The sequence below is a fragment of the Panthera leo genome, chromosome A3 (assembly GCF_018350215.1).
Source record: "Panthera leo isolate Ple1 chromosome A3, P.leo_Ple1_pat1.1, whole genome shotgun sequence".
In the NCBI taxonomy this organism is placed as follows: domain Eukaryota; kingdom Metazoa; phylum Chordata; class Mammalia; order Carnivora; family Felidae; genus Panthera; species Panthera leo.
Genome location: NC_056681.1, coordinates 49,882,369 through 49,909,767, shown reverse-complemented (window position 1 = coordinate 49,909,767; position 27,399 = coordinate 49,882,369). Strand labels below are relative to the sequence as shown.

Here is a 27,399-nt window from a genome sequence, read left to right as displayed (position 1 = left end):
GGGAACATCAACAAGGTTTATAGCAGCACTATCTACAATAGCCAAATTATAGAAAGAACCCAAATGTCTACTGACTGATGAATGTATAAAGAAGACATGGTGTATATATACACAATGGAATATTTCTCAGCAATCAGAAGGAATGAAGTCTTGCCACTTGCAACATTGTGGATGGAACTGGAGTGTATTATGCTAAGTGAAAAAAGTCAGTCAGAGAAAGATAAAAATCGTATGATTTCACTCAAATGTGGAATTTAAGAAACAAAACAGATGAAAATACAGGAAGGGAAGGAAAACTAAGATAAAAAGAGAGAGGGAGGCAAACCATAAGAGACTCTTAAATACAGAGAACAAACTGAGGGTTGCTGAAGGGGTGCTGGGTGGGGGGATGGGCTAAATGGGTGAAGGGCATTAAGGAGGGCACTTGTTGGGATGACCACTGGGTTTTATATGTAAGTGATGAACCACTAAATTCTACTCCTGAAACCATTAAAAAAATAATAAAAAACAAAAACCTAATTAAAAAATAAAATAAAATATCAATCTCATCAAAACTTACACATCAGACTGGTTTTGTTCATACAAAGCTTTCATCTCTTCCAGAACTTGCCTGAGTCCATCCTCCTAGAACATATAAAATGGCATTAATACACATCCATTAATTCCTCTACTAAGTCTATAGCAATATTTCATCTACCCTATATTTATCTTTGATTTATACTAAATCTTATCAAAAAGCAGTAATCCTTCATACCTCTAGGATTGGCTCTAACAAGTGTCAGTGACGATGAGGAGAAATTGGAACCCTCAAGCACTGCAGATAGGAATGTAAAGTGGTAGAGCCCTATGGAAAACAATCTGATTGTTCCTCAAAAAGTTATTTACTTATTTTTTTGTGAGAGACAGGGTGCAAGAGCAAGGGACAGAAAGAGGGAGAGAGACAGAGAATCCTCCAAGGGTCAAAGACAGAGAGAGACGTGGGGCTCACCCAGTGAGGGGCTCATGTTCACCCAAAGCAGGGCTTGAGCTCACCTGATGCTGGGCTTGAACTCATGAACTGTGAGATCATGACCTGAGCAGAAGTCAGATGCTTAACTGAGTCACCCAGGCACCGTCCTCAAAACATTTAACATATAATTACCATATTATCCAACAAGTATTCAAGAGAACTGAAAACATATGTTCATTCAAAACCTTGTACATAAATGTTCAGAACAGCACTTTTTTTTTTTTTTTTTTGGAGAGAGCATGCACATGCACAAGCAGGGAAGGGGCAGAGGGAGAGGGAGAGAGAGAATCTTAAGCAGTCTCCACGCTCAGCACGGAGCCTGACACAGAGCTTGATCTCTCGACTGTGAGATCATGACCTGAGTCAAAATTAAGAGTCAGATGCTTAACTGACTGAGCCACCCAGGTGCCCCCAGAGCAGCATTATTTATGGCAGCTACAAAATGGAAACACCCGAATATCCATTAACTGATGATATGCCAAATATGGTATATTCACTCAATGGAATGTTATTTGGCCATCAAAAGGAATGACAGTGAATCCACACCAAAAAAACCAGTGGTTGACTAAAGCTGCTACAAAAGCTATAGGTAGTAGGTGGTAGGTAGCTACAAAAGGGAAAAGGGAACCCTGAGGATGACAGAAATTTTGACTGTAGCACTGGTTACATGGATATATATACTAGTAAAACTAAAAAATGTGCTAAATTTGTACTTTGTTGTATACAAATTACACTTTGATAAAACTAATGACAAAAAAACATCAGTCCTACAAAGCAATAAGGTATGATAAAAGTATGTAAATAACTTTTTTAAAAAATGTTTTATTTGATGTTTATTTTTGAAGGAGAGAGGCAGAGCATGAGTGGGGGAAGTGCAGAGAGAGAGGGAAACAATCTGAAGCAGGCTGCAGGCTCTGAGCTGTCAGCACAGAGCCCGACGTGGGGCTCGAACCCACAAACTGTGAGATCGTGACCTGAGCTGAAGTTGGATGCTTAACCGACTGAGCCACTCAGGCGCCCCTAAATAACTTTTTATTTATAAAAATATTTAACATAAATAATATAGAAATATTTACAGAATATTCCTTTTATCAGCAAATAGTATTTTCAGGAATACCTGAAAACTCCTGTATAATCAATAGATCTGCAGGTATACAAAAGACAAGTGTGAAATAATTTTGTGAAAATACACACATGCTTTCAAATTTAGATTTTTTAATCTATAGTGAAAACTGCACTATTTTGTGTTCCCACCTCAGGCTGGAAGTCCAAGATAATTTCCCTAAAAACTCACTTAAATTATTACCCGTTCTGCATATAGAAAGTGGACAATCATTTCAATTTGCTGAACACAGTACCTAACACTGAGAGAGAATGAACAAGGAAGAGTCCTTGCTCTAAACTGAGTGACTATCATCTTCCTGGAAGGAATGATTCTTGAAGGGTCGAGTGGGGTCATGGGTCTATGGCCTGCAAATCACTCAGGTGGATTGGACTGTCCCTGCTTGGCTGTATCAAAGAGTGACCAGCTTCCAGGCTGCTGAGTCACCTGGCTAGCAGGTGAGTTTGTCAGTGGAAGGTGCACATGGAACAAAAACTGCAAAAGGTGCTCTGCCAAACTAAGACCTAGAAAAAGGAGGGATCTGGGATGCCTGGGTGGCTCAGTCGGTTAAGCATCCAACTTCAGCTCAGGTCATGATCTCACAGTTCGTGAGTTTGAGCCCCACATCAGGTTCTCTGCTGTCAGCACAGAGCCTGCTTTGGAGCCTCTGTCTCCCTCTCTCACTGCCCCTCCCCTGCTCATATTATCTATCTATCTTTCTTTCTTTCTTTCTTTCTTTCTTTCTTTCTTTCTTTCTCTCTCAAAAATAAATTAAAAAAATAAGAAAAAGGAAGGATCTTACAACTTCTAAGTCCCACCCCTGGGCCCTCCAAAAGTGGTCAAGCAACACTTAACTTAAAATTTGAGTGAAACAGAGAGCTGGACTAAGGGTTTGGTTGGCTAGCTCCTGTTGGACAAGTCTCTGCCTCTTTGGGTTTGTTTCCTCTTACGGTAGATGACCTTCAACATGCCTGGTTGTCCAACTGCAGTCATATTTAAGAGTCTGAACCCCTCGGCATTCCAGCATCTCTGCTGAACTTCCCACCATTGTCTCCTAACTTTTTAAATGAGTTTAAACAGTCCTGAAAGAACAACAGACTGAAATCTAGGAAATCTGTGTTCAAGGTGAGGCTCTGCATTCAATATGCTCCAAGTTCAGACAAATCCCTTAACTTGATCTATAATTTCTCTTGGCTCAGTCTCATCTGCAAAATGACCCAACTGTCCAACCACGTTCTCTTTAATGTTCAAAACAAAACTCGCCTTTCCCCAAACACTCTTTTCCTGAAATCTGATACAGTCCCTGAGAGAGAATTTCCCTGAGACTCCCTCTCATTCATTACCCACCCCCATCCTAACAGTTACAAGTCCTGTTTGCCTTGTCTCTGAAACTCAGACACTGATTTCCAGGCCCAGCAACCAAACACAGTCTGGATCATACACAGCTCTCACCTGGTCTATTATAACCACCCATAACCATCTCATTGACTCTGTTCTTTCTTGTCTCCAACTCATTCCCCCATAGTGCTGCCATCATTATCCTCAAAACATAAAAAACTGCCCTATCACTCTCCTGTGTAAAATCCTTTACCAATTTCCAAATGCCTTGTGCATGACCACTGAACTCTCTTAGGCCTAGAACCCACCTTCCTAGCCTCTGCACACACCCTGTCAGTCACCCCTACCTATGTGACCATGTGTCTCTGCACTGCTGTATCCTTTGGCTGCCATGCCTATCTTCCTTCTCAGAGTGGTCCCCTCATCCTTCCATGTGTGGCTCAAATGCCTGCTCCTCTACCCCAGACCACACCAACATTGATTGCTCCTTATGCTCCTCTCTGGTGTCATCACACTGCATTCTGTTACTCCTTTTTGTGCCCCTCTCCCAGCAGAACATGCCCTGGCTCCAAATAGTGGCTGCTCTATGAGAAGGGAAGCAGTCAAGTATAAAATTTAGAGTGCAGGTCTTGAGCCAGACTGTCAGGGTTTAAATCCTAGCTTTACTTCTTATTAGCTATGGGCAAAAAAATGCCCCTAAGCGTCTGTGTATATGGCTGGAAAAAATGGTTTAAATCTCAGAGTTCTTATGAGAACAAGATTAACGTAGGCCACGTGCTTATCACCCTGCTGTCGGTAGTAACAAAAATAAGAATGATTGTTATAGTAGCAGCAGCAGCGGTAGAAAGAAAATAAATAGCAAACACTTCACTGCTGTGTGTCAGGCATTGTTCAGAGAACTTGACATATACCAACTTGCAGAGCCCTCACTACAGGAAGAGTTGACTACTATTATTACCAACTTTCCCGTTTTTGTAGATGAAACTGACAGCACAGACAGCATGAGTAACAGCCCCACGGTCACATGATGGAGTCAGAATCCCAGTCTGGCTCTACAGGACTAGCTTCTGCCAGAGTGCTCAACAAATGCTCGATTGTTATCAGGAAACCAAGAAATGCTTGATCAAACACAGGAACAAGAAATAAAGCCATACATGAAAAAACACTGAAGGACATACACTCATGAGGAAATTCACCAAATCGCTGGGGGACATAAACATGAATGCACTCTTTTTCCTGCTATATTTTGTCTTTCCGTGTTCCAAAATTTTTGTTCCCGACTCGAGCTGAGAAAGCACACCCTCAGGGGATATGCAGGTTAGAATCTCTGGGAGCCAGATCCTCTTGCAGTCCTCCCACGAGCCCCAGGCCCGCCCCAAGGCCTCCCCCAGCGCTTCCGAGACCCCGCCCCTTCAGCACGACCCGCCCGGTGAAACTCCGTCCTCCCTTACATTGAAGACTGGCAGCTGCCCTTCTGGCGCGCGGTGCAGCTCGCGGACCAGCTCCATGGCCTTTTCGCAGAACATGTCGGACGCGCCCCGGCCCTGCAGCTTCCTAAACCGACCGCTCTCACGCCAAACGGTCGCTGGGTTCACGGACCCCTCTCTAAGGTACTATGGTTCCCAGTCCCACAGCCGCAGATAATCGCCTCCGCCTCCGCTTTGGCGCCAAACACACCCAGCCAATAGTAACACGCTCCTGAGCCTCGCGGCTTACGGCGGCTGTGAAGGGACATTTGCCTCTACTGCGCAGCCGCACAACAGATGGGGAAGCGGTGCCCTCTTCTCTAGGGAAACCCCCGCAGCTGGGGGAGTTTAGTGGACCTGGGTTCCAGCCTGTAGGCTGAGAAGAGACTTTCGAGTTCCCTAGCGCCACTCGCGAGATGTGCACATCTTTGTTCTTCCTTTTTACATTTGATTCATTTTTGTTTAGGTTCAGAAGGGGTTGCACTTTGAGGTTGAGAAAAAACTCAAACTTGTGCATTCATGTTCTGACGCAGCATTTTAGTTTTGCAGTGTGCTTTTTTTTGTTCGATAGAAGAGGAAAAGCAAGTTTTTTTGGGTATCTCCTGTGTGGTATGGGCTGTGACATATTTCATTTAATTCTCACGATTAACCTGAGGTGGCTTTTAAGACTCTTGGTACTGATTAGAAAACAAGTTAGATAACCTTTTTTTTTTTTTTTTTTTAAAGTAAGCGCCACACCCAAGGTGGGGCTTGAGTTTATGACCCCGAGATCAAGAGTCACATGCTCTACCCACTGAGCCCTCCAGGAGACCCAAGATAGATAACTTGCCCAAGGTCACACAACGTCTAATGTGACAGAGTTTGTATTTAAGCTTTTGACTCTACAGTACCACTTTTGATTTTAAAGCAGTCCTTTAAAAACATTTGTAAAATAGCTGTATTCATGAAATCTACAAAAAGGGAAAATACTAGATTAACATGAATTCAGACAGCCATAATCTTACCTACATGATTATGGACATTTTCATAACTATAGAATAAAAAATGGAAATTACTGCTATAGAAACAATTTGTTTTGTTTGGCTACTTTTTAAAAAGGCAATATTGCTTGGATTCATGCTAGTTAACCCTAGAAACTTTGTTCCTCTTTTGCAAATATAGATACAGTAGATATGTGATCTGAACAATGAGCATGGGAATGGCCTACAAAGTCTTTGAATCTTTGAGTGACATTTCCTTTTCAGCTCTACTGTAAGGAATAATTTAGCTAATTTTTTTTTAAATTAAATACACAGAACTATAGTGGATTGTGCTACAGGATTCTATTCCAAAAGTCGCCAGCATCCACAACCTTCCTTTGTCACAAACCTTTTTTTTAAATATGTTTTATTTTTATTTATTTTTATTTTTGAAACAGAGAGAGAGCATGAGCAGGGGAGGGGCAGAGAGAGAGGGGGACACAGAATCTGAAGCAGCACAGAGCCCAATGTGGGGCTCGAACCCACAGACTGTGAGATCATGACCTGAACTGAAGTCGCTCGCTCAACTGACTGAGCCACCCAGGCACCCCTAAACCTTTTTTTTTTTTTTTTAAACAAATGGTGTTTATTAAATAGCATTTTTTTTCTCAGTTGATTTATTTTGGGAGAGAGAGAGAGCGAGCATGAGCAGGGGAGGGGCAGAGAGAGAGGAAAAGAGAGAGAATCCTAAACAGGTGCCACACATTGGTGTGGAACCTGATGTGGGCAAACTCACGAACTCTGAGATCATGACCTGAGCTGAAACCAAGAGTAGGATGCCCAACCAACTGAGCCACCACCCAGGTGCCCCTGACATAAACCTTTTTATTTCAGACCCTTACTTCCTTACCTGTACAGTAGGGACAATAGTACACACTTCTGAGGGGTTGCAGTAATTCATTACTCCTTCAGCAAATGTTTATGAAGTACCTACTACATACTGGGCATTGTTCTAGACATTGGACATAAAACAGTGAATACAGTCCTTGCGCTCACAGTCTATGTTCCAGTATGGGAAAAGAGCAATTCACAGATACAGATATACGGATAATAAATATATTTGTGAGAAGTGCAAAGAAGAATAAGCCAGGGAAGGTAAACAGAGTGATGACGAGGGCCTGAAGGTTCTGAGATAGTGTTCAAAGGCGGCACAGACCTGCAGCAGAGAGGGAATAAGCTGTGTGGAGATGGGGCCATAGGATGGGCAGAGAATTATGGGCAGCAGAAATGCAAGTGCAAAGGCCACAACGAGGAGGATGGGTGGCTCACACACATGCCACTCACACCCCTTCTTGGGGCCTGTGCATCAGCAAGGAGTCAGTGACACTGGAGTAAAGTAAGGGAGGGAGACACTGGTGATTGAGATCAGAGTGAGGGCTGGAGGCCATGTCAGGTAGGACCCCAAAGGCCCTTTCACAAGCTTTCTGTTTTATTTTCAGTGAGATGGGGAACCATATAGGTATTTTGAGCAAACAAGTGACCTAAGTCTTTAAAAAGACCTTTCTGACAGCTGACTTAAGTAGACAAGTGGGTAAAGGTGGAGGCAGAGGACCACTTATGGTGAGAAGTGGTTGGATCCTGGATAGACTTTACTTTTTTAAGTTTATTTATTTATTTAGAGAGAGAGAGAAAGAAAGAATGAGTAGGGGAGGGGCAGAGATAGAGGGAGAGAGAGAATCCCAAGCAGGCTCCACACGCTGTCAGCGCAGAGCCTGACTTGGGGCTTGATCTCACAAACTGTGCTATCATGACCTGAGCTGACATCAAAAGTGGCTGACTGACCACTTGGGGTGCCTGGGTGGCTCAGTCTGACTCTTGGTTTCAGCTCAGGTCATGATCTCACCGTTTCATGAGTTCAAGCCCCACATCGGGCTCCAGACTGACAACGCAGAGCCTGCTTGGGATTCTCTATCTCCCTCTCTCTCTCTGCTCCTCCTCCACTTGTGCTGTCTCTGTCTCTCTCAAAATAAACAAATAAACTTAAAAAAAAAAAAAAAAAAGTAGCTAACTGAGCTGCCCAGGTGGCCTGGATCCTGGATGGATTTTGAAAGGAGAGCTGATAAGGCTTTGTGATAGACACCATGGCATAAGAAGGGAGGATTCTAGGGTGATCTCAGAGTTTTGGCCTAAGGAAATGCAAGTATAAGGTTGCCATTCCTGAGGTAAGGAAGGTTACACAAGGAGTTGGGGGCTGGAAGAGTTGGGAGCTCAGCTTTGAACATAATAACTTTAGATGCTAATAGTATATCAGAGTGAACAAGAGACCATTAGAGGGGCCTGGGTTTAAGGAAGAGGTGTGGACTAGAGATACAAATGTGGGTGTCACCAGTGTAGTCTTTAAAGACTTTAAAGACTTTTAGATACTACCCAGAAAGCCAATGTGGTATATTGGGGAGCAAGAATTTCCTGTCCCCTTCTAGGTCCTTCTAGCTCTACTAAGAATCAAATTGATATGAGACAGATTAACAGGAGAATATTTAGTTTCCTATATACAGGAAATCCACATTGACACAGAAACTTGAAAGACACACAAAATAAGATATATTTATTATCCTGAACTAAAGAGAAGCAGCCAGGGGTCTGGGAGTTAGAACGGAACGAATACAAGTCACAGGGCAATAAGAAGAGCAGATGTTTGGTAATTTAGATGTCTGCTTTGTCATATAGATGGGTCATTCAGATAAAGTTTATCTCTGGTAATAACCATTATTCTGGGAAAGACTCCCAATTTAGATTCTTCTATTTAGTTAAGGGAGGGCCAAAACATTTAAGTCCATAGGTCTTGATTGCCTTTAGTTCAAAATAATCTTCAAACCAAAGTGGCCCATTTGGGGGAAGCCTGCCTTTGGCCCCTAGAGGACCAAGAGTTGAGGACTATATGAGCAAGTCCTAAATGCCAGCAAGACTCAATACCCCTCACATTTCTCTCTTCTCAACAGCCCTACCTTCCTTGCTTTTTTGTTTTTCTATTAAAAAGGATTTTGTGAGTGATGGAGTCAACTTTTTTTTTTTTTTTAACTTCAGTTTCTAGATTCCCAGTCTCCGGTATGTGCTAGTTTAACACTTCAAAGAATTCATCATTTCAGTTCTAGGAGAGTATTTGGAGATATCCACACAAATATGAATGCTGGTTGTGATATATTTTGCAATACAGTCAATGAAATTCTATTGTAATTTAGAAGTACCATTACAAAGCTAATATAAGAAGCTACTCAATTCCTTTTTTTAAATGTCTTATTTTTTATTTCTAAGCAAGAGAGCACATGTGGGGGAGGGGCAGGAAGAGAGAGAATGACAGAGGATCGAAAGCACGCTCTGTGCTGATACTAGTGGGCCTGAAGTGGGGTTCAAACTCAGGAACTGTGAGCTCATGGGATCATGGCCTGAGCTGAAGTCAGATGCTCAATCAGCTGAGCCACCCAGGCACCCCAAGAGCTATTGAATTTCTAAAGGCATTTCTAATTGATCTTAAATGATCAGTTGCCAATAGTTTTCTACTGACACAAATGTTGAAATTACACAAGTTCACTTTGTAATAAATAAGCAAATCTCAGGGCGCCTGGGTGGTTCAGTTGGTTAGCCAACCAACTTGGGCTCAGTTCATGATCTCACGGTTCATGGGTTGGAGCCCCACATTGGGCTCTGTGCTGACAGCTCAGAGCCTGGACCCTGCTTCAGATTCTGTGTCTCCCTCTCTCTTTCTGCCCCTCTCTGCTCATGCTCTGTCTTTCTCTGTCTCAAAAATAAACATTAAAAAAAAAAAAGAAAAAGAAAGTAAGCAAATCTCTAGGTGGTAGATCGTTTGTAAGAAATAATGCCATATTAAAGAATGCCAAAACTGTAAAACCAAATTTGTGAAATTACTCTTTTCTTTGTAAGATGAGTTGAATTAGTTCTTAACTTGGGTTCCAGAAGTGTAAATTTATCTTTGAAACTTATTTTTTCCATCAGCTACTTTTTTTGTTTTAAAGTTTTTATTTTTAAGTAATCTCTACACCCAATTTGGGGCTTGAACCAACAACCCCAAGATGGAGAGTCTCATGCTCCACCGACTGAGCAACCCAGGTGCCTCTCCATCCACTATTTCTAACTGCTTCACAAAAATCTAAAATGAAATACAGGTTTGTTTTTTTTTTTTAATTTTTTTTTAACGTTTATTTATTTTTGAGACAGAGAGAGACAGAGCATGAACGGGGGAGGGTCAGAGAGAGGGAGACACAGAATCTGAAACAGGCTCCAGGCTCTGAGCTGTCAGCACAGAGCCCGACGCGGGGCTCGAACTCACGGACCGCGAGATCATGACCTGAGCCAAAGTCGGCCACTTAACCGACTGAGCCACCCAGGCGCCCCTCAAATACAGGTTTTTAAGAAGTAAGTTGTTTAAGTAGCTCAGTTTTCCTATGTTCAGCCCAAAACTTAACAGTTAAATTATCTATACACTTGTGTTAAAAAAAAAAAAAAAGTACCTGAAAGTGTATTTTTAAAAGTCTTGTGGGAAAACAGTTATAAATCATGAGAATGGTGATTGGTTACCTTTTGCTTTTGGTTCTTATAAACCGTTATAAGAACATTTCTGATGGGTTCATTCAGATTGGGTTTCCAGCATTAGAGGAAAATCACAAAGCCTGGGGCCGGAGGGGAAGGAGCCAGCTTTCCGCTGCGGCTCTGGATCACTGGGTGCTCCGTTTCAGTCCCGAGTTGTCTCACGTTCGGGTCATCGATCTGGGGCAGGACCCGGTGCGTTTGCACACGGCGCTGAGCACGAGGCAAAACCGGCCCTCCCACTCTCCGGGACCGAGCCCAGACCCCACCACAGCAAAATCGACCGCTTGGCCCTGCCGGGACCGTGACGCCCGGCACGGCTTCGCCTGCCCTTCTCCAAGATGGCTACGGGTCCGCGCCGGGAACACTGGGCCCACTACCCGAGGAACTAGGGACGGGGCGGAGTGGGGGGGCGGGGTCGGCAGGAGCCCGGCGTTGATTGGCTGGCGCCGCAGACCTGGTCCCAGGCGCCGGGCCGTACAGACGGGCGCAGCGGCCTGGGGCTGGGATGCTAGGGGCTGTGGGCTCCCTCCTGCAGCGGCTCCTGTGAGCGGCGGCGACTGAGGCGCAGGCGGGCAGTGAGGCCAGTGGACGCCGTCGGCGGCCGGCCGTGTCGGCCGCGGGATGAGGAAGCGGACCGAGCCCGTCGCCTTGGAGCATGAGCGCTGCGCCGCCTCGGGCTCGTCCTCCTCTGGCTCGGCCGCCGCGGCGCTGGACGCCGACTGCCGCCTGAAGCAGAACCTGCGCCTGGCGGGCAAGGCGCCGGCGGAGCCGCGCTGCGCCGCAGACGCGGGCATGAAGCGGGCCCTAGGCAGGTGAGGCGCAGCACAGGGGCGGAGTCCCGGTACCTGGCCGGCACGTAGCCCCTAATGCCCCCGCCCCTCCATAAGTTTCTTGTCTGCGGGAGCGCTCCACACCTACCCCCCACCCTCCGGTGTCCTCTTCCGATCCTCCTCTATCCCTTTCCCTCGCCTAGCCGCCCGCAAGTGCAGCCCTCGGGCATCCTTTCCCCAGGTACCTGCCTGCGGGAGCGCCCCCGACTACCCTCTTTACCTCCCTGGTGTCCTCTTCTCGCCCTCCGCGGAGCTCAGTCCCGCGTCCGTACCCTTCCCAGGTGAGCTAGTGGGACACCGTCAGCAACGGGCTGGAGCAGCGTCTCTCCCAGGGACTGGGGGCTGCGGGCAGCCACGACCCCTTGTGGGAGAGTAGCGGAGGGGTCGGAAGCGTCCCTGGTGAGGCCCGTGGACGCTCGGCACGTACGAGGTGGGACGCTGAAGGGAAGGCTCCAGACCCAGAGAGCGTTGGGATCCTTCCCCACGGATTTCCTGCAGTGAACTCAAAACCGAGCGCCCCTCTTGCTGGACTGGTGTATGTAGAAGCTACCGTTCCCCGGTTTCTCACTTTGGTAATTTTTCTCGGGTAACTAGTTGTCAAAAGTGGCATTCTCTGCTCAGAGCTGCTGGACGACCTTTGGGGGAAGGTTAAATGGTCTGCTGTGTCTGAGGGCCGGGAAGGATACACCGCATCCTCAGCTGTTGGAAGGAAACCTGTCTTGGGTTGTGCAGATGGCTTGTGGTGCTTGAAATTTGTCTACGCGAGTTGTCTCCTTGGGAATCTCCGTAGAGTCCGGAAGTCTTTTGGTTATTTGCATTCTCCCTCTGAGTAGGAGATGAATGCATCCAGGTAAAGCTGATTTCAAAATTAAGATTGTGTATTTCACAGGGACAAATCTCTCCCCATATGCTGGCTTCTTAAGTATCTGGCTGTTCATAGAACGTATCATTGATGGCAGTTTTGACAGCTGGATGTTTCATGGTTTCGAACAAGTTAGTATGTAATGTTTAAGGTGTTGTAGAGTAATTTCTTTTGGGGTCAGCTGGAATGCCCTTAAATGGCATTGGCCACTTCAGTGTCAAATATTTATCCAAATAGTCCCTAAAAATAATCAATTTTGTTGCTTAAAAATCCTGGAATTGAAAATATGAATATTTGGATGAATAGAAATATTTAATCTAAAAGGAGACCTCGGCATTTCAACTTTATTGCTTAAAAGGTCATGAAATTAAAATATAGTCTCCTCCAAGTTAGTAGTACAAATTTTTGCCAGAAGGGCAGGGACTGGCAGTATTTTTGTTTTTGTGTAAAATTATCTAGTAACTGGTCAATATCTTTTGTGAAACTAATTTATTTTTTGTGGAAAGGTTTATCTGCATTAAAAACTCCTGAATAGTTTTAATGTACTTTTGTTAGCAGGTTTAGCATAATGCCTAGATAAGTAGGGGAATTCTTCCTTTGAAAAAATCAAATTGTTATGCCCAATAATGTTTGGGGAAATAATGCTGGCCTGGCACCTTCCTTAAAAGATGTACTGTATTCAAAGGATATGATTATTTTTATTTTTGTATTTGCTTGGAATGCTCTGCTGGACATTCTGCTTTGTTTTCTCTTTCACCAAAGTCTCTACTCAACTGCCATGTCCTCAGAGAGGCCCTCCCAGACCAGCCCATCCAAAACAGACTTCATGCCACTCCCAACACCCTTATTTTGTTTACTTTTTTCATCACACTTATCCCTGTCTTGACCTTGTAATTGCCTGTGTACTTGAGTTGCTTTATTGGTTGTCTCCTCCCATATAAGAATAGAAGCCTTATGAGAGCGGGGGCATTGGGCATTGTTTCCTCCACCTTTCTGTCTCCAGTGCCTGGTCATAGTAGGTGGCTGAAAATACTTGTTGAATTAGAATCTGTAAATTCCTAAGAAGTGGAATTGCTGGGCCAAGGAGTGTGTGTCTATAACTTTGAAAGGTGAGGCCAAAGTGCCCTCCAGTGTATTGATGAGTACTTCCTCCAGCAGTGTCAGTTGTCTGCCCTTCCCCTTAATAATGAATGTTACCAGATATTTTGATCTTTTTCTATTTGGCTGATGAAAATGACATCTGATTTGTAGCTTTAATTAGCATTTCTTAATTGTTAGGTAGCAATTTTTGTGTGTTTTCATAAGCCTATTGTATACTTTTGTGTATACAATATCTGCATATTTTGCCACACTAGTTATTTTCGTTATCTGCATTTTGTTGGGGTTTTTTGTGCATATTTTCAAATATACAGAAGTAGGGAAGACAATACAAAGAACCTCCATGTATCCATGACTTCTTTAACAGTTTGCCATGTTTTGCCAATCTTGAATTGTCTCTTTTCCCACCATTTTTTGGGGGGGTGGGGTGGGGAACTAGAATATTTTTAAAAATGATTTCATCCATAAATACTTCACAGTATAGCTTGAACAAATAAGGACTTTTTGAAATATGCATAGCCAAAATGCTATATTTATCAAAATCAACAATTTATTGCCTGTTACTAATTTAATATGATACCCAGTCTACATATGCATATCCCTAGTTACTTCAAAAACAGCTTTTTAAATTTGGTTTGTTTCAAAATCCTGTACATTTTGGGGCACCTGGGTGGCTCAGTCAGTTAAGCATCCAACTTCAGCTCAGGTCATGATCTCATGGTTTGTGAGTTCTAGCCCTGTGTCAGGCTCTGTCCTGACAGCTCAGAGCCTAGAGCCTGCTTCAAATTCTGTGTCTCCCTCTCTTTCTGCCCCTCCCCTACTTGCACTCTGTCTCTCTCTCTCTCTCTCAAAAATAAACATTAAAAAATTAAAATCCTGTACATTTATTATGTTTATTCCTAGTTACTTTATCTTTTTTGTTATTGAGAATATTGAAATTTTTGTTATTGATCCTTTCTTACATATTACGGGCCTCTTAATGTTTTACTTAGTAATTTTAAATCATCATTCATCATTTGAGAGACTAGTCTGTAATATTTTATTTTATTTTATTTTATTTTATTTTATTTTATTTTATTTTATTTTATTTTATTTTATAGAGGGAGAGAGAGAGCATATGAGCCAGGGAGAGGCACAGAGGGAGAGAGAGAGAGAGAGAGAGTATCTTAAGCAGCCTCAATGTTCAGCTCAGAGCCCCACATGGGGCTTGATCTCATGACCTTGGGATCATGACCTGAGCCAAAATCAAGAGTCGGAAACCCAACCAACTGAACCACCCAGGTGTCCCTGTAATTTATTTTTTAATGCAATCTTTATCAAGTTGTTTTAGTGCTTTATATAGCTTTATTAAAACCTTTCTCTTTCTTAGGGCACCTGGGTGGCTCAGTCAGTTAAGCGTCCGACTTAGGCTCAGGTCTTGATTTTGTGATCTGTGAGTTCAAACCCTGTGTTGGGCTCTGTGCTGACAGCTCAGAGCCTGGAGCCTGCTTTGAATTCTGTGTCTCCCTTTCTCTGTCTCTGTCTCTGTCTCTGTCTCTGTCTCTCTCTCTCTGCCCCTCCCCCGTTCTCACTCTCTCATAAATAAGCATTAAAAAAAAAAAATCTTTCTCTGCTTCAGCCAGTTTAAATACTTTTGAAATGATTTGTTTCTTTAAATTTTGGTGGAATTCCCCTGTAAAACTAAACCTGGTGCTTTTTTAGATTTGCTATTTCTTTCTGGGTTTAGTTTTGGTGATTATACATTGATAGAAAATCATCTGTTTTATCCAGTTTTTTCCTCTGTATCTGGGGCTGTTACCCCTGTCTTGTTCCCTAATTTGTGTGCTTTTTTCCTTTTTTCCCCCTTGATTAAAAGTAGGTAATAGTATATCTAATATATCTAATAGTATATCTAATACTAATTAGTATATCTAATTAATCTAATATTAATATCTAATAATAACAGTAATATATCTAATATCTAATATTAGATATATATATCTAATATATATATCTAATATAGATATATCTAATAATATCTAAGACATGCATCGAAGTAGAAAATTTTTTTTCCTAAAGAAAATATATATTTTTTTAGTTAGTTCTGGGAGAATAGGATGCTGCTGAGGGTTCTGGAGAAGTAGAGAGAACATCTTCTGTCTGAAAGTGGTTACTGTACCCTCTCCTGTTGCCGCTGCCCCTGGCAGGAATGTGGCCCTAGGTTGGCCAGATCATCCAGTCTCTCCAGAAGAGTAGCTGGGTGTGTGTGTGTATACACCCATGTGTGTGTATGTGTGTGTACACTCAGACGTTGTAAACATTGGCAACTAATTCAGGTAAAAACAACTTTGGACTAAAATAATTTTGAGAGAGAGCATGCAGGTGAACAAGGGAGGGGCAGAGAGAGAGGAAGAGAGAGAATCCCAAGCAGGCTCCACACACTGTCAGCACAGAGCCTGATGTGGGGCTTGATCTCACAAATGGTGAGATCATGACCTGAGCCAAAATCAAGAGTCAGACACTTAACTGACTGAGCCACCTAGGTGCCCTGGACGGGTTGTATTTAAAGGTAAATGTTTATCTAACATATACATTGACATGCACTCCCTGGAAGGAGGGACTAGATATTAGTTTTATACAATATCTGGTAATTTTTGGAAAATGAGGAATTTTTAGGTCTTCCCCGTTCTTTTCAGTAACCTAGGTCTTCTTGGGACTATGCCTTGAAGGCGTAAGTACTCTAATTTGTACCCTGGGAAGGTGGTAATGAGATGTATGGGTCTGTGTGTTTTAGTGAACTTGTCTTTATTCTTCTACTCCCAGCTCATAGGTGGATCTGCCAGTGACTGAGTCAGTGGGCTGCACAGGAGGTTTCATAGCCTGTGATCCTTGCATGTAAATACAGGGGAACTGAGGCATCACCCATGGTTCCTCCTTGACCCAAAGGAAGGAACTTCATCTAGCTGCTAATGGCTTCACTATAATCCAGGAAGGCCATGGCTGAGGTTAAGGCTGGTCTCCTTTAACATCAGTCTTCCTGAACTCACCCTAGAAGCTTCACTTTGTCCTTTCTTTATATACCAAGAAGGTGAGAATGTATTCTGGGGTAGTTTTTGTAGTTAAAGTCTGCTTTTTTCCATCCTCCTTCTCCTTCCACTCCCCCAGAATACAGTCTATGCCTGGACAATGATAAGCAAGGAGGCAGGCTTTGTTTATGGCACCTCACCTGGAGCCCCCAGCTGGGTCCATCTCTTCCCAGTTGTGGTTTATCTTATCATAAAGTATCTTACCACACTCCAGTCCTGGACCCAGGACCCTGGGACCTGGTGCTTCTCTCATGTCTCCTTTGGTGAGACTTCATGCCCTGTATCTCTCCTTGCTTTCCAGTTTCTTTTCAGCCAATGTTTACTCTCCCTTCTCAAGGGAGAGTGTCTTGTATAGTAACTACGCAGACGCTGTTCATATATGGAAGATAGTTTTGAGTAGATTAAAAGGTCTTAAAGACATTATCATGGAGGTGGCCTTGGAAAGAGGCATAAAAGATGGGTCATCTTGTCAGGGTTATGCTGACGGCAGTGGAGACAGGCTGCCTTTCCAGGCTTGTGATCCTCCTCCTCCTCCCACATGGGCACTTTTCTTTCCAAAATGAAGTCTACAGGAAAAATTTTTACTGTAATATGATCTTGAAAACTGACAGATTAAGTCAGCGCTCTTCTCCCAGAGATGATGCCACAGAACTTGGATGTTGGTGGGTTTGTGCTTTGCCAGAGGGCTCTTTCAGCACTGGTAGTGGGTAAATCATTTGTTTTGTCCTAAACTGAAGGCTAGGATGGGGAGGATCAATTAGGGCAGTGGATGCCAACACAGGTAAAAATGGTAGCAGGAAGCTTTGACTGAGATGTCCATTTAGCCGAAAGACCCATTATTTGGGCTTGGTCCTCATTATAGTATCATTTGATGTTTTAGAGGAAAGCTTGCATGGATAACAGACCCGAGTGAGTGTCTTCAGGTTCTGTGACTTGGGGAGAGTTGCTCAACTTTCTGAGTTTGTTTCTTCCTCTGTGATGTGGGGATAGAAATTTCTTCCCTATAGGATTGGGGTGAAGTTTGGGTGTATGAAAGAGCTGGGTGCGAGATGAGTGCTCAATCAGTGGCACCTTCTACTTTGGTTGTCCAATGATTATTACTAATACTAGTAGTTGGGGGTACTGAGAAAGTTCTGTTAACTTAGATGAAAGGAATTGATCCTCTCTCTTCTCTGCCCGCAAATGATTACAATATGTCTTCTCAACCAGTCATCATGCCTATACTTTTTAAAAAAAATTTTTTTTTAATGTTTATTCATTTTTGAGAGAGACAGAGACAGAATGCGAGTGGGTTAGGGGCAGAGAGAGACACACACACACAGAATCCAAAGCAGGCTCCAGGCTCTGAGCTGTCAGCACAGAGCCTGATGCGGGGCTTGAACCCACGAACCGAGATCATGACCTGAGCCGAAGTCAGACACTCAACCAACTGAGCCACCCAGGCACCCCCATCGTGCCTATACTTATCATCGTGATCAGTAAACATATCTGTGGGTATTAGAACATTTATAACAGTACTCTTTGGCTATTAAACACTTTTTTCACCAGTTCACTTAGCAGAGTTTGAGTACCGTTTAGGTACAATAACTCTTCTAAGTCCTGAGGCTGCAGCAGCGGATATGGGTCACATCTTGTGGACTTTATATTCCCATGGGGGAGGTAGATAACAAACGAGTGAGGGCATGCTGCATCAGGTGCTTGGGGCGCTGAGGAGAAAAGTAGGCTGGTAAGGAGCGCCTGTGGTGCGTGCATGGTTTAGGTGGCAGGAGGCCTTTCCAATAGGGGACGATTGAATGGAAGCCACTGGTTTCTTTAGAGTGGAGAAATGCCTTGATGTGGTGTATGTCATTACCATGTCATACTGACTGCTGTGACAAGGACAGACTGGAGGGCCAGAGGGAGCAGGACGACCAGTTAGGAGTCATCCAGGCAACAGATGACGGGGACTTGAGCTGGCAGTAGCTGTGGAGGGGAGTAGTGCTGCATTCTGGGTCTGTTTCGAAGGAGATGTCAAAAGATTTGTGGGTGGATTACCATGAGAGAGTGAGGATGGTCAGAAGTGCTTCACCAGTTTTTTCTTGAGCAGCCAGAGGCAAGGAGCTGCCATGTGCTGAGATGGGGCAGCTACGGGAAGAGCAAATGCTTTGGGGGGTGATGAGTTTGGTTTGGGGCATATTGCGGTGCCTCTTCTTGCAGATGCAGTAGGTTGGAGGAGCTGGAGTTTGGGACAGTTAGGCTGACTTCTGACCATTAGCCTGCAGAAGGTATTTAAAGTCATGACAGAGGTCTGAGGGTTGGGTTCCAGGTCCTGGGTGATTAGGGGTTGGGGAGGAGAGGAGACCTGGAAGGAGCAAGGGAATGGATTGGGAGGAGGGCTAGGAGGAAGGGGTCAAGGGAGCTGTGTGAGGAAGCCTATTGCAGAGAAAGCGTGATCTGCTGTTGGATTTGGTGATGTGGAGATGAGTGGTTGACAAGGATGCGTAATTGGAATGGTGGGGTAAGAGTCTGACAGTGGCTCAAGGGAGAGGTGGAGGGAAGAAATGCAGAAAGCTTTTTAAAGGAGTTGTACAAAGATGAGGGGGATAGCTGGGGTGGGAGGAGACTCCTCACCAGTGCTGTTAGAGCTCGTTGCTGTGCTTAGTGGGATGGTCCAGTAGGTATAGACTGGCCATGTGGATGCTGGGGGCATGGTGTCTCTGGGATCCAGCACCCCAAGGCTAAGTGGAGGGTCCCCAGACAGGAAGGCAGGTCAAGGGTGCTGCAAAGGTGCAGGGAGGTGGTTAGATTTGCAGGGGTAGTGTTGGAAGTTGTCTTCTGCATGCTTCTGCTTTCTCTGTGAAATAAGAGCAAGGTTGTCCATTGAGGGGAGATGGGGTAGAAGCACTGAAGGTCTTTCTTTTCACTTCTCCACCAGGACAGTCCTATTCTTTATTCTCGACCTAATCAGACTGTTCTGGCATATTTGCTAAACATTAATGTGAACAATCATGCTACCTAGCAGGGACTCTTCTTTCTGATATGCAGTGTTTCAAAAATGGCTCCCATGAGAAGTCATTTTAGCTGTGAGCTGCATGTCAGAAAAGCCACACATGTTTCTGTACAGTCGAGTGCTACCTGGCTCCAGGGGGCATGAGTGGGAGGGCACTGCCTCCACAAAGGTCCTGCACACATCCTGGTTACAGCTGGATTTGAGGTGGAGATGGGAAAAGGAGCAACATGAAGTGAGGGCAAGATAGAGTAATTATGTGGGACTCAGGCAGAATCCTTACCTCTCAGGTTTTGCCAGTACACAAATAACTGTTTCTAAATAGAATTTATCTTGAGATGGTATTTGTGGACTTGAGTAGTATTAATATCTATATTCTATCACCAGGTATGGAAGTGTCCTAAAAAGTAAAAACAGGAGGGTAGATGGGTGTCAACGTGAGAAGTTTCAGAAGAGTAAGACTTTTCATTTTGCAAAGATGAAGGCAGAGGAGTGTCACTGAAGGAATATAAGCAGATCTCAGGAATGCTAGACTTTGGGGTCTGTTCTTGAATCTTGAAAGAAGTTGCCCTGAGCTTTAGGATGAGAAAAGAAAGTTCAAATTGTTTTCAGTTCTTATGAAACTTGTGGAATCTCCTTGCGAGGTTTAGATATATTGACTAAACTATTCACAATGGGAGGAGAAGAATGTTCAGGGTTGAAGCAGGTCATTTTGATGCAGTAGTAGTTGCAGTGGTTTAGGTCCCTGAGAGGCATATGGATTTTAACTGTTATCTTCTTCTAGCATATGTACAACAGAGACTTCCCACCCTTTCTTTCATCTTTCATCCTTGACTTGTGCCATTCCTGCTCCTGTTGCTTCTACCTGAAAATGGCCATGTCACTGGTGGGTGCCCGTAGGTTATTTTATTCACACAGTTACACAGTTATCATGTTTCAAGTATTGGTCAGATGCATGCTAGGCACTGAGAACATAAAGATGGAAAGAAACAGTACCTTTTCTCAGGGAGTTCATTGTCAGTTTTTACTTGTGACAGCCATCAGCTCTTACACTCAAATATTTTAATGATGTCTGCGGTAAAGACAAAATGCAGGCATGGCTGGAGATGGTTAGTCTGATCTCACTTTTTTCCTTTGTTGTTCTGACATTTTTTTGTGCCAATTTATCTTCAGAGAATCTCATCTTTTAGGCTCTCGTTTCATTGACAGGATGTAATGCATCTTGTCAATGCATTCCTGGCTTACCAAGGTTTCTGTAGATATAAGAAAAGAAATTCTCACAGTTTGGGGACACACCACACTTCGACAAGGCACATCATGGCAGAAACTGTGGGATGGAAAATAAAAAGACTGGACATTTGATATTTGGCTTAGGGTTCCAGCAGGAAGGGACTGTTAGACAGGTGTCGGCCAGCTAGGAGCCTGCCAGTACTTCCCCAGGGCCTCAAGAGAGAGCACAAGGGAGATTGTGCAGGGACCAAGGCAGGGATCTCCAGGTGTGAGGCTACCACAGGGGATAGTGATCACCATGGTGAAAGGCAGCCCCCAAGGAACCCACTCTCTCTCCCCCTTTGTTCCTCTCATTTAAACTTTTATCTCATTACAAAAGTAATAAATATTTCTTTTCTTTTTTAAAGATTTTATTTATTTTGTGAGAGAGAGAGAGAGCACATGTAAGCAGGGGGATGGGCAGAGAGAGGGAGAGAGAGAATCCCAAGCAGGTTCCATGCTGTCAGCACTGAGCCCAATGATCCCACCAACCATAAGATGATGACCTGAACCAAAATAAAGAGTTGGACGCTTAACCAGCTGAGCCACCCAGGCGTCCCCAAAATAGTAAAGCTTTCTTAATAAAAATTTAAAACAGAGAAAATGAGAAAATAGAATTTCCTTGGATAATTACTGTTAACAATGTGGCATATATTGAGACTATTACTTGAATGTTTGTTCTTTTGTTCATCTCACAAATACTTGTTGAGACCTACTGTGTGCTAGAGGATGTGGTTAAAATGTTCCACAAGAACCAGGCAGGTCCCAGCCTTTATGGAGCTTACATTCTTGTGAAGGAGAAAGATAACCAAAAAAGGTAGTGCTTAACTGTACAGTAAAATTTCAAGGGGTGCAAAGTAGTATAAAGAAAAAAAAAAATAAGGCAGTGTTAAACACAAGACAAGTTGCCCAAAATGGAGTCACTTATGCTAAGCCCTCCATCACCAAACCAAGACCAAACTTGATTACAGCTTCAGCTCCCCCAGAAACGGAATCTTAAGCCACTCTATCAGGAATCACCTGATCAGCACTAGCAAGGTAATCTGCCTGACAGATCCCTGCTATCCCCTAAAGGAAAGTGACCAGGCAGTAACCAACCTGCTTTTTTGCCCAGTGTAACCTTCTTCTTGGTCACTTCTGCCTGTAAAAGCCTTTCATTGTGCACGGCTCCTCTACACTTCTTTCCATCTGCTGGATTAAATGCTGCCTGACTCATGAATCATTGTATAAAGCCAATAAGATCTTTAAAATTCACTCAGTTGATTTTTTTTTTTTTTTTAACAGTAGGTAATGCAGTTGTGTGTAAAGCACTTGAAAACAAGCTGTACTATAGTGTAAAACATTTTTGTCTCTGGCAGGAGAATAAGGCCTTTTCACAGCAGGACAACTCTGCCAACATCCTCATGATTTTTTGTTTTCTTCTCTGGGAACAAAGAGACATTTATGGATTGCACTTGTGTATTTTATTAAGGCCTTAAAGTTTTCAAACCTGTTGAGTGAAATTACCCCCAATACTGACTGCGTTCAAATAAGATTTTGAAGATTATTCTTCAGGTTTCCACTTGTGAACTGAGGAGAATTTAATCCAACTGTTAGTCTTGGGGAATGAATTTTGGCTTTACTTTTTTGTTCATTCTGAGAGATATAAAGAGATAATACATATGTTATATATGTTCTATATTACACGTATATTTTATATACAGTTGACCCTTTAACAATGTGGGAGTTAGGGGTATGCACCCCCATGCAGTTAAAAATCTGTGTATAACTTTTGACTTCCCCCAAACTTAACTACTAATAGACTACTGTTTACCAGAAGCCTGACCTATAGACAATTAACACATATTATGTATATTATATACTCTTTGTATGTTGTATACTCTATTCTTATATATAAGTAAGCTAGAGAAAAAATGTTATTGAGAAAAACATAAGAGAAAAGGTAGCTGGGGTGGCTATATTAATATCAGTATATTTCAGAGCAAAGAATATTTTCAGAGATAAAGCAGATCATTTCTTAATGACAAAAGGATCAGTTAATCAAGAAGGCAACTTTAGGGGTGCCTGGATGCTTAGTCGGTTAAATGTCTAACTTGATTTCAGCTCAGGTCAGGATCTCATGGTTCGTGAGTTTGAGCCCTGCATGGGGCTCTGTGTTGATGGCGTGGAGCCTGCTTGGGATTCTCTCTTTCTGCCCCTTCCTCCCCACCCCAAAATAAATAAACTTTTTTTAAAAAAAGGGCATGACAACTTTGAATGTTTGTATATGTAATTGACAGAGCTTCAAAATGTGTAAAGCAGAAAGAGAACTCAGGAAAATAGGCACATTCATTATTATTGTCAGAGACAGAATTAGGAGGCAGAAAGTCAGCAAGAGTGAAGTAAATTTGAACAACACTATCAACTTAACCTGATTGTCTTAACAATGGCAGATGTGTGTTCTCCTTAAGAGAAGATCCATAGATCATATTCTAGGCTATAAAACAAGTCCCAATAGCTTTAAAAGAATTTAAATCATGCAAAGTCTGTTTTTTTACCATAAGAAATTAACATTAGAAATCAGTTAAAAAAAAAAAAAAGATGTCTGGAAACATTTGAGAACTGAAGAACACACTTTTTTTTTTAATGTTTATTTTTGAGAGAGAGACAGAGTATGAACAGGGGAGGGGCAGAGAGAGGGAGACACAGAATCCAAAGCAGGTTCAAGGCTCCAAGCTGTCAGCAGAGCCCAATGTGGGGCTGGAGCTCACAGACCACGAGATCATGATCTGAGCCGAAGTCAGATGCTTAACCAACTGAGCCACCCAGGTGTCCCTGAATAACACACTTTTGAATAAACCAGAAGTCAAAGACGAAATTAAAAAGTGGTCCAAACTGAATGAAAATAAAGACATGTGTATGCTCCTAAAGCATCTTGGGAGAATTTATGACACTGAAGGCCTATGGGAAGGAAGAAATGTCTTCAATGACTTCAGTTTACATATTCAGAAACTGAAAAACAAAATGTACAAATTAAACCCAAAGTAAAAAAGAAAAAAATGCATATAATAAAGATCAAAGCAGAAAGCAAGGAAATAGAAAACAAAAATATTAATCTTAATAGTAGGTTTAATCTGTAATAGGCAAAAACTGGAAACAATCCAAATGTCTATCAGCAGGTATGTGTGAAAATGAGTTGTGTAGTCCTACAGTGGAATATTAGGAATTAAAAGAAATGGGGTGCTTGGGTGGCTTAATTGGCTGAGTGTCTGACTCTTAATTTTTTGGCTTAGGTCATGATGATCCCAGAGTCATGGGATCAAGCCCCACATCGGGCTCTGTGCTGAGCCTGGAGCCTGCTTAAGATTTTCTGTCTCTCTGTCTCTCTCTGCCCCTCTCCCCTGCTTGCACTCTCTCTCTCTCTCTAAAAAAAATTTTTTTTAACTAAAAAAAAAAAAGAATCAACTTGGAGCACACAGGGTATTTAGGGCTGTGAAATGACTGCATTACACTACAATGGTAGATACACATCATTATACATTTGTCCAGATTCTTAGAATGTACAACACCAAGATGAACCCTAGAGTGAATGGATTCTGGATGATGTGTTAATATTGCTTCATCAGTTGTAACAAATGTACCACTCTCTGTGCTGGGTGTGGATGTAGGGTAAGCTGTGTATGTGTGGCAGGCAGAGGTATATGGTAAGTCTCTGTACCTTCTTCTCAGTTTTGCTGTCAACCTAAAACTGCTCTAAAAAATAAGTTTTTTTTAAAGGGAGATACAGGCAACAGTGAATGAACAAATTAATCTCAAAATAATTATGCCAAGTGAAAGAAGCCAGACAATAGAAATTCTATATATATGAAACTATTCTGTAGTTGCAGACAGCAGATCTGTGATTGGGGTGTGAAGTGGGGACCAGAGACGAGCAGGAGGGAAAAATTAAAAGGGGCAAGATGAACTTGAGGTGACGGGTATGTTCACTATCTTGATTGTGGTGGTGGTTTCAAAAGTGTTTACATGTGTTAAAACTGATATAATTATATCCTTTAAATATGTGCAGTTCATGGCAATTGTATCTCAGAGCTGTTCCAAAAACAAAACAGATGTTATAGAGCTTTTACATGAGCATTTTGAAAAAAAAAATTTTTTCCCTCAGCTTTCATTCTCACCTGTGTTCTTGCCACCACCCAGAACTTCTGTGGGTTTTGCTGCCACCATGGTGTCTTTGGGATTCAGAGCATAGTCAGGTGATCTGAAACCCCAAGGAGAAAACCCAGGGAAGCTGAGAGTCAAATTTTCATTCTAAAATTTTTCTGGGTATCTTCTCAGTGAGGATTTGGTTGAATAGGAAGACTGGGTCACACTTAGAGGCCAAGGACCTGAGCTCCATCCCCAGCTGAGGCCTTACTTTGAGCAAGCTATTTACTAGCTATGAGCTTAGTTTCCAGATCTCTATACTGGGAATATTATCTGTCCTGCCTACTTCACTAAGCTGTACTTACATTGCAACAAGATCCTATCAGTGTTATACAAGAATAAAGTGGCATAATGCTTTTCTTTCTCTGTCTACTCACCCTGTCTACTTTTTCTGTTAATTTAAAAGAAGTTCACAGGAGACACCTACTTTACACTTTAATTTGTTTTCCCAGTGTTCATGCTTTGTTTGAGATGTTAAACTACCTATATTGCTAATACATGTTCAGTCCTTGTATTTTTGCTTTGCAATGCCACAGGTTTCAGAACTTTCTTGGATAACTTTTTTACTATGAAAATATGTTTGGAAAGCAGGTAGTTTCTTGTTCTAGTTAGTAAAGAGTGCTTAGTTCTTATAAACAGTTCTAGAGCTAGAAAACAATGCTTCCTGAGTGAACAGCTAAATGAAAAGGGAGCTATGCTGGGGCGCCTGGGTGGCTCAGTCGGTTAAGCGTCTGACTTCAGCTCAGGTCACGATCTCATGGTCCGTGAGTTCGAGCCCTGCGTCGGGCTCTGGGCTGATGGCCCAGAGCCTGGAGCCTGCTTCTGATTCTGTGTCTCCCTCTCTCTCTGCCCCTCCCCCGTTCATGCTCTGTCTCTCTCTGTCTCAAAAATAAATAAACGTTAAAAAAAAAAAAAAAAGGGAGCTATGCTAATTTCCCAAATGAGACAGGCTTTTGGAAATATTTTTTATTGTGGAAAATATATGTAACACAATTCACCATTTTAACCTTTTGTGAGCGTGCAATTCTGTGGCATTAAATACATTCACAAGTTGTGTAGTCATCACTAGAACCTTTACATCTTCACGAACCTAAACTCTGTACCCATTATTAAACACTAACTCCCCAGTCCCTGATGACAGCTGTCAAACTTTCTGTCTCTGAATTTGACTACTCTACGTTCCTCATAGAAATGAAATCCTAGAATATTTGTCCTTTTGTGTCTGGCTTATTTCACTTAGCATAATGTCTTCAAGTTTCATCCATGCTGTGACATATGTCACGATTTCCTTTTTAAGGCTCAGTAATACTCCATTGTATGTACGTACCCATTTTCTTTATCCATTCATTGAGATGGCTTTATTTTTATTAGAGATGAGGGAAAATATATATATATATATATATATATATATATATATATATATATATATATATATAACTTTCTATGCTTTTACTGTTGATAAGGTAGAAAAGCAGTGTATTAAAATATCAAAAAAGAAAGGAAGAAAAGCAGTGTACTGATTTTTGTCAATATATACTTTCATACCATTTGTGCATTAGCTCTTATGCCATCAAAAATCCAGGACCTGGGGCACCTGACTGGCTCAGTTGGTGGAGGTATGACTCCTTTTTTTTTTTTTTTTTTTTTTATTAATGTTTATTTATTTTTGAGAGAGAGAGCGGGAGGGGCAGAGAGAGAGGCAGACACAGAATTCAAAGCAGGCTCCAGCCTCTGAGCTGTCAGGACACAGCCCGATGCAGGGCTTGAACCCACCAACTGAGAGACCATGACATGAGCCGAGGTCTGACGCTTAACCGACAGAGCTACCCAGGCACCCCTGGGGCATGTGACTCTTGATCTCAGGCTCAGGAGTTCGAGTTTCATGTTGGGCATAGAGATTACTTAAAAACAAAATCTTAAAAAAAGAAAGAAGGAAAGAAAGAAAGAGAGAGAGAGAGAGAGAGAGAGAGAGAGAGAAAGAAAGAAAGAAAGAAAGAAAGAAAGAAAGAAAATAAATAAATCAGTCCAGGACATATGCTGTCCTGACCTGGGCCAGGAAGAGCAAAATCCCATATAAGATGCTAAGAAGATGTCATTATACTGGCCTCATTTGGGAGATGAGGCCAGAAGGTTTTATAACCGCTACTACTTCCATAAATGAAAAAGAGGATACAGCAATAAGGGCCCTGAAATGGGATCCAGGGATTTCTGGGACCAGTTTTGTCCTGAAGCCAGGTCCTTCTTAGGTACGAAAATAGACAAGAAACAGGACCATAGCTGCTAAGAGGAAGGCAGGGAAGATGGAAGAAGCCAGGCCATGGTGCCATCTGAGGAGCAGGAGTCCCAAATACTGACTTGGGGTCCAAGGCATTTTTGGACTAAATTTTTGCTATGTATAAGGGAAATGAAACAATAAGTACAGTGTAGAGAATATCTCATAAAGGTAAATTTATATAGTGTTTGAATTCTGAGATAGTGTCCTTTCTATCTTTTTTGGTGTTAAAATGTTCTCATCAGATTAGCTAGTTTTTGAAATCCTTACTTGGTAAAGTTAAGAACTTGACAACACTATGTCAAGTCTTCATTTTGCAGAAAATTTCACTAGCTCATGACCTGCAAAAATCTAGG

At 42.6% G+C, this 27,399-nt stretch overlaps 2 protein-coding genes across 7 annotated transcripts in view; one reads left to right on the top strand and one right to left on the bottom strand.

The window, feature by feature from the left end:
- Positions 1–10,779, bottom strand: part of GINS1 (GINS complex subunit 1) — a 28,610-nt gene extending 17,831 nt beyond the window's left edge. For 3 of the 5 annotated variants that reach the window (XR_006200600.1, XM_042931801.1, XM_042931804.1), the window contains exons 1-2: positions 4,901–5,114; positions 560–624 (exon numbers count right to left, since the gene is read on the bottom strand). Coding sequence is in view for 4 of the 5 variants with exons in the window: in XM_042931801.1 (XP_042787735.1) it covers positions 560–624; positions 4,901–4,975 (140 nt within the window). In the remaining variant the exon portion in view is untranslated. Of the gene's footprint in view, positions 1–559; positions 625–4,900; positions 5,115–10,467 lie in introns of those variants that run through there. The other 2 variants (XM_042931805.1, XM_042931802.1) reach the window with 2 other exon arrangements.
- A 157-nt stretch (positions 10,780–10,936) lies between these two features.
- Positions 10,937–27,399, top strand: part of ABHD12 (abhydrolase domain containing 12, lysophospholipase) — an 84,809-nt gene continuing 68,346 nt past the window's right edge. Inside the window, exon 1 of one of the 2 annotated variants that reach the window (XM_042931799.1) lies at positions 10,937–11,291. In XM_042931799.1, coding sequence (XP_042787733.1) covers positions 11,101–11,291 — 191 coding nt within the window. In that variant the 5' untranslated portion in view covers positions 10,937–11,100. Of the gene's footprint in view, positions 11,292–12,130; positions 12,160–27,399 lie in introns of those variants that run through there. The other variant, XM_042931800.1, reaches the window with a different exon arrangement.